Raw genomic sequence first — 12,671 nt, 5'->3', positions numbered from 1 at the left:
TTCGCCAAAGATCTATCATATCAAACTTTTCTAGTATTGTATTTACCTCTTTGACTTCTTTTTTATTTATTTTGTGGTTTGATTTATCTAATTCTGAGAGTGCAAGGTTGAGCTCTCCCACTATTATAGTTTTGCTGTTTATTTCTTCTTGCAGCTCTCTTAATTTCTCTTTTAAGAATTTAGATGCTGCACCACTTGATGCATATATGTTTAATATTGATACTGCTTCATTATTGATGCTACCCTTTAGCAGGATATAATGCCCTTCCTTATCTCTTTTAATTAGATCAATTTTTATTTTTGCTTGATCTGAGATGAGGATGGCTACCCCTGCTTTTTTGGCTTTGCCTGAAGCATATATATTCTTGTGGTGATTATTCTGCTGAAAGGAAGGCTGCCCAGAGACCTCCAGAAAACCAAACAAGAACATTATAGCTACATGAGCTATAAAAAAAAGGAATTTATGATCTGCACAGCAGAAATACTCAATAGAACAGAAAAAGCTTGAATCCATAATAGCAAAACTTGCTTGGGGGAGGAGAGGAGAAAGCGGGAGGGAGAGACAGATACAGAGAGACAGAAAGTGTGAGAGAGAGAGAGAGAGAGAGAGAGAGAGAGAGAGAGAGAGAGAGAGAGAGAGAGAGAGAGAGAGAGAGAGAGAATGGCTTCTTGAGAATATGAATATAAAGAAGGAAATCTGGAGGAAGAGAAGCATAAAAGATTGGCTTTAAAAGAAAACATGATCTCTAAACAATATACAAAATATATGGATCTCAGTTGTAAGATGCATAGAGATTTTTCAAAAGAACATGACAAGTTAAAAAATAAACAAAAACAAAAATAATACAATGAAAGAAATAACATAAGAAAACTGTGTAAAATCTGAATATAGAAAATAAAGTCCAAGTTGAAAGAATCCATAGTAGCTTCAAGAAGGGGGAAAAAACCCTCAGATGAAAACTCTTAAGATATATAATGGTTATATTTAACAATTCTGATGACAAACAACAGATTCTGGAAACAATCAGGAGAAATATCTTCAAATATAAAGGAAAAGAAGTATAAAATATTATAAAATTATATTGTACCATGAGAAATTGAATGAAATAATATGATGTGAAGAGTAAAATCAGCTCAAGATGCAAATCAAAGTGATATGTATATCTTGTAGACATGAGCCTATTATTAAAAAAAAAAAGATGGATTTCCAATTTTTGAAAAGAAGTATTTGAAGCATTCCTACAAAGAAAATTATATGTGAACAATTTTTTACTTTATAATTACCACCAGAAAATAGAAATACAAGACAACTGAACACATATAGTAGTCAAGATATTTAAATAATAAAATAGCTCAAGCAAGAAAAAAGAGAGAAACTGAATGTGATAAGTAAGAATTAATTTTTCATCAGGGTTTTTTTTATTTATAATTTCACTTAAATTTTAAGGGGATAATGCTATTAATTACAGCTTTTCTTTCTCTCTACAAAGAGTAGTCTACCTTACTAAGTCTACCTTAAAATATCTCCTACCAGTTACTTGAGAATCTTTAAAATGATATTTCTAAAGAAATTCTGAAATTGATGGTTCTAAGAGGCAACTGGGTGGTACGGTGAGTAGAGTACTATTTATCAGGAAGACCTGACTAATCTGGCTTCAGACATCTCCAATTATGTAACCTTGAGAAAGTCACTTAACTTTTGTCTACCTCAACCTCCTCAACTGTAAATGGAGATGATTGCCTCCTATCTTGGAGGTTTGTTGTGAAGATCAGATTAGATAATATTTGTGATACACAGCACATAGTCTGGCACAAAGGCCAGGCTATAGGAATGCTTATTAGCTTCCCTTCCAAGCCAGGTACCTATATGTAAAGGTAACTTAGAATAATTTTCTCTCTAATGTGACCTTAGGCAAGAAATTGGGTTGCAGTTTCTCTAACTAAAAGATAAAATAGTTGAAGATGATCTCTGAAGCCCATTCCAGCACAAAAATTATCATGTAGACAGTAAGACAGTATACAATGAAGTTATGATTTTTTCCCCCCTTTTCTCTTTGCTCCTTCACATTCCTGGATGTCTGCAGATGTCGATGAATGTACAGAAGAAAGATGTCACCCTGCTGCTGCCTGCTATAATGTCCCTGGCTCCTTCTCTTGCCGCTGCCAACCTGGCTACAATGGGGATGGATTTCAGTGTTTTCCTGGTAAGCCCTAAGAAACTGGAAAAGCTTTGAAGTATTAAACTTAGTTTCTTTTATGACATTGTAGACCTTATGCTTTGAGATTGAAGATAATACAAATCCTTACATTCTTTTTTCTTATTTATTTAAAACTTTAATGTGAATTAAGAAAAAACAAAATAGAAAATGAAAGACAGAAATAGGAAAACAAAACAAAACAAAACAAAACAAAAAAAATTGTCATGTGCCCAGCAGAATATCTGGGAGGATTCAAAATATATAACAGTAAATTTCCATTTCAAGAAAGCATATCATGACTTCCCATCTTTTCTTTGCTTTATTGGATGTTATTTTTTTATTCTCTGCTATGCACTTTTTTTTTTTTTTTTTTTGCTGAGGCAATTGGTGTTAAGTGACTTGCCCAGGGTCACACAGCCAAGAAGTGTTAAGTGTTTGAGGCCAGCTTTTGAATTCAAGTCCTTCTGAATTCAGGGCTGGTGTCATTACACCACATAGCTGCTCCTGCTGTGCACTTTTTTTTTTTTATTAATTTTATAATTATAAAATTTTTTTTATAACATTATCCCTTGTATTCATTTTTCCAAATTTTCCCCTCCTTCCCTCTGCTCCCTCCCCTAGATAACAGGCAATCCCATACATATTAAATGTGTTACAGTATAACCTAGGTACAATATATGTGTATAAATCCAATTTTCTTGTCCTGCTGTGCACTTTTAATTTTATTCTTTTTTCTCCCTTATATCTCTCCACTTCCCCCAATCAGACTATAGTTAAGCACATATATATATGCACATGCACCAAACCTATGTACATATACATACACACATATATATATGCATATATTTATCATTTACATTGATATCCATCTAAATAGTATTAGTATGATTGATATGTAATGTAGATTTCTCTCCTGATTGAATCTTTAAAGTTTGATTTTGAGATCAATGAATGCTAGCCCTAATTTTTTCTAACGAGTTTTACTCCTGATCCTTGTTATTGTGTGTGTATTTTTATTTCCTACCCCTGTTCACTCTTCTACTTTATCTCTGCTCCTTAACTTGCCTTGCTATTACTTATCCTTCTACCACCCATGAATTCCACCCTTATATTTCCCCCACCTTTTCTCTCCCTCTTTATCCATTCCCATTACTTTACAAATCTTATCCCACTTCCATTAATCTAAATGTACTTTTGTACCCCACTTATTTTATGCCACTCTTTCCTTTTCTCTTTATTCCCTTCCCATTGATCTATATACCTTGTTTCACTGCCATAAATCTATGTACCCTTCTACACACCTTATCCTGTTCCCTTCCTCCTTATTTCTTTATAGATTTTGGAGGCTACTATACCCTTCATGGTATACATACATATTTATGTATATTATATGTATGTATGTGTGTATTGTTCCATATTTAACCCCTTCCTGATATGAGTAAGTTTTCAGAACTACCAACCATCTTCCCCCATCTAATATCTTTGTGTCATTTCTTCTTCTACACCTCATTTGTATAGCATAATTACTATTTTTACCTTTTTCTAAATGGTTTTGCTTTCTTTTTAACTACCTAATTACTAATGTCAATCTTAAACATATGGTTTACATTTCCATGTATAAAACATTAAAATGTCCTTATTAAGTCCCTTGAAATTAGTCTTTGATGTTGGCTTTTATATGTTAAATTTTCTATTGAGTTCAGGTGTGTTTGAGACAAAATCCTGAAAATTTGAGAGTTCACTGAATGTACATTTTTTTCATTCCATATTACGTTGAATTTTGTTGGATATAATATCTTTGGCCACAGGCCTAGGTTTTTTGATTGTTAATATATAATATTCCAGAACCTGCTATTTTTTATGGTAGCTGCTAACAAATCCTGTACAATTCTAATTGTATCTTAAGGATATTTGAATAGTAGGGAAGGGGATGAAGGGATTTGTTTGTTTCTTGTAAAATTTTCTCTTTGATCTGGGTTTTCAAAATTTATCAATAATGCTCCTAGATGGTTTTCTTGTAAGATCTCTTTGAGGTGATGATGGATGAATATTTTCTATTGTTCTTGTTCTTTTATATTTTTGTTCTATTACTTCAAGACAATTTTCTTTGATTATTTCTTGTATTATTGTATCAAGGTTCTTCCTCCCCACCCCAATTCCCCAAATGTGCAAGTGGGGCTTCCAGTTGCAGAGAAACAAGTCAGTTTAGTCCAGTCAGGCTCCTCCGTTCTTGACCCAACTCACATTCTGAGAGAAACCACAACCTTTACGCTCTCCCTCCACATCATGCTGTCCAAATTTCTGGCAAGGTCAGGAGGATGTGGAGACAGAAGTTATGATCCCACACCCTTTGCCACCCAGGGCTCTGGCTGCTGGGACTCAGGGCTCCCAGGAACCCTGTTTCCACTGCTCTTCCATTGCTGCTACTTCTATCTGGACTCTTGCCACTGCTGCTTATGCCACTGCTGCTTATGCCACTGCTGCTGTTTCTCCTCTTGCTGAGCATGCCTACTGCTCTAGGCCCTTTCCAAGACTACTGTTTTGGGAGCTGAGAAACTATTGCAGGCACATGGTCCTGCAGGAACTGCCCTTCTATCTGCCTCTTTATTCCTCACGAGCAATCTGAGCATTATGTTCTCCTACAAGTGCTAAGACAGCATTAAGGGCAGAAGCATTTTTCTCTCTATGAAATGCATCAAATTCAATGAGTTTTGAAGCAGACAAGAGCTGAGGTAATCCTCCAGGGGAAAATAGATATTCAAGGAAATAGAGGACTTTCATGTATTCCTGATAAAAAGAGCAAAGTTGAATAGAATATTTGACTTTCAAATCTTCCAAATTCACAAAATCAGTACAATATTTATTCCTCATTTGTATTCACCCTGAATTTTCTGCCTTTTGCCAAATTTTGTCATTTTTATTTTCATAACATTATATAGATGTAATCATTACAGAGTGTTGCTTTTATTGTGTACAATTTTCTGATTTTTCTGACTTCACTCTGCATCAGCTCATATAAGTCTTTTAAGGTATCCTAAAACTCTGCCTGCTCATCATATCTTATAGAACAATAATATTCTGTCATCCAAGATTTATAGACATCTCTCTCTCTCTCTCTCTCTCTCTCTCTCTCTCTCTCTCTCTCTCTCTCTCTCTCTCTCTCTCTCTTTCTGTATATATATATATATATACATATCTATACCTACATCTCTCCACATTCAAAGCCACCAACCTGGTACAGACTCATCATCTTCCACTTGTAGTATTGCAATAGTTTTGGGGAAAAGATAATGTGTTCTACTTTGGATACATTAAGTTGCCTATAGAACACACAATTGGAAATGTTCAACAATAAATTGCTGCTCAATTGATAAGAACTGATGAAATCAGCAAGATGTGTTGATAGAGAAGAAAAAAAGGCCCAAGATAAATTTTTGGGTACACACAGGGTTAGAAAGAAGGAATATAAGGATGATGATTCAAAAAAAGAAGCCAAGTATTCTCCATAAAAATTATGCACTAATTACATTATGAAGTGGCCTTAATCTTTACCAATCTTTGGTAAGGATTAATTCCTCTGCTTCTTTAAATGATCTCATTCCTTTACATCTCCTCCAATAGATTTCTCCCTCTGTCATCCCTGCTCTTCATTTATTTTCAATTTCTTTTCCTCTAGTGGCTTATTTCCTCTTAAGTCCGAATAAGCTCATGTTTCCTTTCCAGAAAAATTCTCACTTGATACTTCCACCTCTACTAACTATTGTCCTTTCTCTCTTCTACCCTCAGTAGTTAAATTATTCAAAAAGATTACCTAGAACAGATATGTCCACTTTCTCTCCTCTCACTCTCTTCTTAATCCCCTATAATCTGACTTCTGATATTATCACTCTACTGAAACTGCTTTCTTCAAAGTTATGAATGATCTTAGCTGTCAAATCCATTGGTTTTTTCTCCATGATCTTTTTGCAATTTTGACACTCTCGATCACTCCTCTTTGATACTCTTTTCTCCCTAGATTTCCAGGATACCATTCTTTCTCTTGATTTTCTTTCTACTTACTGGACCATTCCTTGTCTGTTTCCTTTGGTGAATCCTCCTCCAGATTCACCTTCTAACTGTAGGTATTTCTCATAGTTCTGACCTTGGCCTTCTTTTGTTTTCCCTTTATACTACTTTACTTAATGATTTAATCAGCTTACATAGCCTTGACTACCATCTCTATATTGATGATTTTCAAATCTATCTTTCCTTCCCCAGTATGTCTACTGATGATCTCTAATCTTATCTCACCAACTGTCATTCAGATATCTTGTACTATATGCCTGATATTTTTTCTACTTAATAGTATTTTATTTTTCCTCAATGACATAAAAATAGCTTTCAACATTGTCTTTATAAGATTTTGAGTTTCAAATTTTCTTTCCCTCCTTTCCCTCTGCCCTCCCCAAAATAGCAAGCAATTTTAAGTAGGTTTTGCATGTACAGGCCTGCTAAACAAATTCCCACATTAATTGTGTTGTAAAGGAAAACTCTGAACAAAAAGGAAACATAACAACAAAGGAAAAAAAGTGAAAATGTTATGCTTTGCTCTTCATTAAAACTCCATAGTTTTTTTTTTTTTTTTCATCAGCATCTTCTATCACCAGTCCTTTGGAATTATCTTGAATTATTGCATTACTGAGAAGAACTATGTATCATAGTTAATCATTACAGAGTGTTGCTATTATTGTGTATAATTTTCTGATTTTTCTGACCACTCTGCATCAGCTCATGCAAGTCTTTTAAGGTATCCTAAAACTCTGCCTGCTTATCATTTCTTATAGAATAATAATATTCCATTTTGTACATATACCACAACTTATCAGCTGTTTTCCAGTTGATGGGTGTCTCCTTAATTTCCAGTTCCTTGCCACCACAAAAAGAGCTGCAATAGACTTTTTGCACATGTAGGTTCTTTTCCCTTCTTTATGATCTCTTTGGGATACAGACCTAATAGTGGTATTGGTGGGTCAAAGGCAATGCACAGTTTGGTAGCCTCTTGAGCAATAATTCCAAATTGCTCTCCAGAATCGTTGGATCAGTCCAAAATTCTGCCAACAAGGCATTACTGTTTCAATTTTCCTACATCTCAAATATTTCTACTTTTCCCTTTCTGTCTGACTTTGCCACTATTCAAGGCCTCATCACATCACTACTGCAATAGCTCAGTAGTGGGTCTGCCTGTCTGAAGTCTCTCCCCATTCTAATCAATCCATTAGTCAGCCACTAAAGTAATTTTTCTAAAAAGCAAGTCTAACCATTTCAAAATATATATATATATATATATATATATATATATATATATATATATATATATCTCCCCATCCAGCAAACTGCAGTAGCTTCCTATTGCCTTCAAGATCAAATGCAAAATTCTGTGTTTGGCATTTGAAGTCTTTCATAACCTACTTTTCTCTTACCTTTTCTCTCTGTCAAATGTTATACTTTACTCTCTGTCAAATGTTCTTTGATAATCCTGATTTCCTGGTGAATTCTGTTTCTTAACTCCAGGCATTCTTTCTGGCTATCCCTCGTGACTAGAATGATCTCTCTACTCCATTCTAAGTACTGATTCCCTGTCTTCCTTTAAATCCCAACCAAAATATTATCTTCTATAGAAAGCCTTTCCCAACCTACCTTAATTCCTTCTCTTACTTTTTATAATATTGTATATTGCAAAATATACAAATATATTTGTTTTCATATTTTCTCTCCTATTACCTATCTTTGTATTCCCAGTGCTTAGCTTAGTGATTGGCATATAATAGGTACTTAATAATATTTATTAATTGATATATATGTAAGAATGTATTTTATATTTAAAAGAATATACACATATTATGTGCTTTATAATATATGTACATTTTACATGTGTATATATACATACAATATTTTCATAAATAAATGCCTTGTTTGATGTTATAATCATCTTGATGTCACCTAGAACTTACAAGCACTTAATATATGTATTGAATTTAATTATTATATATATGTGTATGTGTATACACATACATATGTGTGTGGGGGTATATGTCAGCCTTTCAAATCAAATAACATTTGCAAAGTGCTTAACACAATTCCTTTCCCAAACTAGACACTTCATAAAAGCTTATTCCCTCTGCCTACCCTTTTATATACTAGAACTTAAATAGAATAAGAATTAATTTGATTCCCAGAGCCATAGAGATTGAATTCATTTCCTAATGAAAATCTATATTGATGCTTCAGAAGGGACAGTGGATAAATCTAGAAGGGAAACTCTTCTGTACTGTACCTCAGTGGAGAAATTTTGGGGAAAGAAATAAAAATTCCTGTGTATCTTATATCTCTTTCAGCTTCAGAACATTTCTTCTTAAGTTAAGCTCCTTCATCTTGCTTTTAGCATGTATCCTCATTTTTTTTTTTTGATTGCTGAGCCTTGATGAAAAAAAAATACTTAAGAGAAAACAATGAAAATGGCTGTCTTTTTCTTCATGTTGATACAGTGCTTCTATGGGAATTTTCAAAGCTCTTGTAGAGAAATCAGGTCCAGGAATAGGGATTTTCTTTGTTGATTGGATATAAGTGGGGCTTGGGCTCAGAACATGTGTATTGAATTCTCTACTTGGTCCTCAAGAAAAGACTTTTCTATCAACAGAAGAGGAAATAAAATATTTAATCCCATTTTTAAAAAAAGAAGTTGACCTCCCTAAGAAAAAAATTCTACAGGACTGGATGGATTTGCAAATGAATTCTACCAAACATCTAAAAACATTTATTTACAATATTACATCAGTTATTTAGAAAAATAGGCAAAGGAGTCATAGCAAATTCCTTTTATGACATAAATATGGTGCTGATACCTAAGCCAGGAAGAGCCAAAACAAGAAGAAAATTATGCAATTTTCTTAATGAATTTTGATACAAGAATCTTAAAATATTAGCAAAGAGATTACATCAATTTATCATCAGGATAATACACTATGACTAGATAGGATTTATACCAGGAATTCAGGTCTGGTTCAATATCAGGAAAACTATCAATATTATTAACCTAACAGAAATCATGTGATTATCTCAACAGACTCAGAAAAAGCATTTGACAAAATATAGTCCCCATTCCTATTAAAAAGTATTAGAGAAAATAAGAATAAATTGAGTTTTCCTTAAAATTATAAGCAGCATCTATATAAAGCTATCTGCAAGCATTATCTGTAAGGGGGTTTCAGGAGTGAAATAAGAATTTCTGCTATCACCACTGTTATTTAATATTATACTGGAAATGTTAGCTTTACCGAAAAAAGAAGAAAGAGATTGGAAGAATTAGAGTAGGCAACAATGAAACAAAACTATCATTCTTTGCAAATGATATGATGGTATGTTTAGAGAACACTAGATAATCAACTAAAAACTAGTTGAAAAAAATTAACAACTTTAACAAAGTTTCAAGATATAAGATAAACTTATATAAATCATTGGCATTTTTATACATTAACAACAAAGCCCAGCAGTAAAAGTCAGAAAGAGAAATCCCACTTAAAATAACTGTAGAAATATAAAATATTTTGGAATCTACCTGCCAAGATAGTCCCAGGAACTTTATGAACACAATTACAAAACACTTTTCATATAAATAAAGTCAGATCTAAACAGTTGGGAAAATATCAAATGATAGGCTGAGCTAATATAATAAAAATGACAATTCTACCTAGATTAATTTACTTAAACTATTACTCTACTTTTGACACTCCATGCCAAACTGACAAAAAATTTATTTTATAGAGCTAGAAAAAATGATAACAAAATTCACCAAGAAGAGAAAAATGTCAAGGATATCAAGGGAATTAATGGGGGGAAAATACAAAGGAAAGGGGCCTTACAAAACCATTTTTTAAAGTGGGAGTCATCAAAACCATTTAGTGCTAGCTAAGAAAAAGAGTGGTGGATCAGTGGATTCGTCATTGTACCTACTATAGACTACTACATACTATTATAGACTCCAGCTTCTGGGATAAGACCTGCCTGACATCAATTTCTGAGAAAATAGGAAAATAGTAAGGCTTAGAAACCAGGTATTAACTAATATCTCATACCCTATACCAAGGAAAGGTCGAAATGGGTTCATGATTTAGACATAAAAAGTGATACTATAGGAGAACAAAGGATAGTTTACTTGTTGGATCTTTGGAAGAGGGAAGAATTTGTGACCAAACAAGAAATAGAGAACATTATGAAACATAAGATAAATAATTTTGAGTACATCAAATTTAAAAGGTTTTGCGCAAATAAAACCAATTCAGTCAAAATTAGAATAAAAGCAGAAAGCTTGGAAACACTTTTTCTAATAAAGGCCTCATTTCTAAAACATATAGAGAACTGAGTTAAATTTATAAGAATACAAGTCATTCCTCAATTGATCAAAGGACATGAACAATTTTCAGATAAAGAAATTAAAACCACTGATAATCACATAAAATGCTCTAAATCACTATTGATTAGAGAAATGCAAATTAAAGCAATTTATTTTATTGGTTACATAATAGATTTGAACCTATTAGATTGGGTAAGATGGCAGGAACAGATAATGTTAAATGTTGGAGGGAATGTGGGAAAACTGGAATATTTTTGTTGGAGTTGTGAACTGATCCAGCTATTCAGGAGAGCAATTTGGAATTATGCCCAAAGAGTTTTAATAATATGCATATCCTTTGAGTTAGCAGTGTCACTATTAGATCAGTATCTCGAAGAGATCATAAAAGAGGGAAAAGGATCCATATGCGCAAAAATGTTTGTAGCAATTCTTTTTATGGTGACTAGGAGTTGGAAATTGAATAGACTCCCATCCATTGGTGAATGGCTGAATAAGTTATGATATGTAAATATATATCACAGTTTTGTTCTATAAGAAATAATGAACAAGCTGATTTCAGAAAAGCCTGGAAGGACTTTTCATAAAGTGATGCTGAATGAAGTGAGCAGAACCAGGAGAACATTGTTTAGAGAAACAACAAGATTATGTGATAATCAACTGTAATAGACTTAATTTTTTTTCAACAATGTATTGATTCAAGACAATTCCAACAGACTTGGGATGGAAAATGCCATCCACATCCAGAAAAATAACTATGGAAACTGAATACAGATCAAAGCATACTATTTTCACCTTTATCATTTGTTTTTTCTTTCTCCTGGTTTTTCCTTTTATTCTGATTTTTCTTTCACAACCTAATATGAAAATATTTTTAAAATGATTGTATCTGACCTATGTCAGATTGCTTGCTGCCTTGGGGAGGGAGGAAGTATGGGAGGGAGAAAAAACTTTGGAACTCAAAATCATACAAAATAAATGTTGAAAACTATCTTTACATGAAATAAAAAAAATAAAATAGAAGTAAGCTAAAAAAAATTAAAAATAAGAGATTTTTCTTTCTTACTTTAGAATCTACACAGGGACCACAAACAGTTTGTGAGCGCTGGAGGGAAAGTCTTCTGGAGCACTATGGTGGCAGACCTCGAGAAGATCAGTATGTTCCACAGTGTGATGAGTTTGGCCATTTTAACCCTTTACAATGTCATGGAAACAGCAACTATTGTTGGTGTGTGGATAAGAATGGCAGAGAAATTGAAGGAACTAGATCACAGCCAGGCATCACTCCTGCATGTAAGCACCACTTAACAGTTTCAATGTATGGCATACAAGAAAAATCCATGATACTGGTTAAACATTTCACTAAATCCTAGGCTACTTGTTCTCCAGGGAAAGAAAGTGCCTAAAAAGGAAGGATAGAAGGAAAGGAAAAATCAATAAATTTGAGATAATTATTTATAATCTTGAATACAGAATATTTTGGTATATATTTAGGAGGCAGGTTGAAATAGGGAATAAAGAAGGATCCTCAGAGCCAGAAACATCTGCCTCTTAGATATTCTGATTATGAGATTGAATTTTCCAGGTAATTCTCTAAGGTTATAAAATACAACATAATTGTCAGAGGAAATTTCCTCATTAAGGATTCCCAATACCAATGAAATCACAAGTACAGACCTCACCATCCACCCTGTCAAAATAAAATAAGATTTAAGGTTTGGTCTCATTTTAACTTTTTCATTAGAACATCTGGAATTTATGAAACTATATGGTCCTTTCCATCACAATTACTTTCTCCCTCTTCTTTTTGTATCTCAAGGAACTCAGTATGAAAGAAATTTCCTTGTCAAACTGGGCACCAACCCAAAGTTTGTTTTTTTCTTAATTGTAAAATATATCCCATCTGTATTTTCCTTCATATGAATAACAGGCAAATTTCCATAACTTACTTTTTAAAAAAATCCTCCTAGAAATCCAAATTTTATTTAAAAGGACATCTGGAGCAAATCTGTTGAGTGAAGAGGCTTAGATTTTGAAGACTGATGTAAAGGAAATGTAATTTAACTAATTTTTCTTTTTCTTGCCTT

The 12,671-nt window shown here is 33.2% G+C and overlaps 1 protein-coding gene across 1 annotated transcript in view; it reads left to right on the top strand.

The window, feature by feature from the left end:
- NID2 (nidogen 2) overlaps window positions 1-12,671 on the top strand; it is a 99,120-nt gene that overhangs the window by 62,639 nt on the left and 23,810 nt on the right. The window contains exons 12-13 of the mRNA XM_074290541.1: window positions 2,085-2,204; window positions 11,656-11,877. Of these exons, the coding sequence (XP_074146642.1) occupies window positions 2,085-2,204; window positions 11,656-11,877 (342 nt within the window). The remainder of the gene's footprint in view (window positions 1-2,084; window positions 2,205-11,655; window positions 11,878-12,671) is intronic.

The sequence above is a fragment of the Sminthopsis crassicaudata genome, chromosome 2 (assembly GCF_048593235.1).
Source record: "Sminthopsis crassicaudata isolate SCR6 chromosome 2, ASM4859323v1, whole genome shotgun sequence".
Lineage (NCBI taxonomy): Eukaryota > Metazoa > Chordata > Mammalia > Dasyuromorphia > Dasyuridae > Sminthopsis > Sminthopsis crassicaudata.
This window is presented reverse-complemented; position numbering and strand designations above follow the sequence as displayed.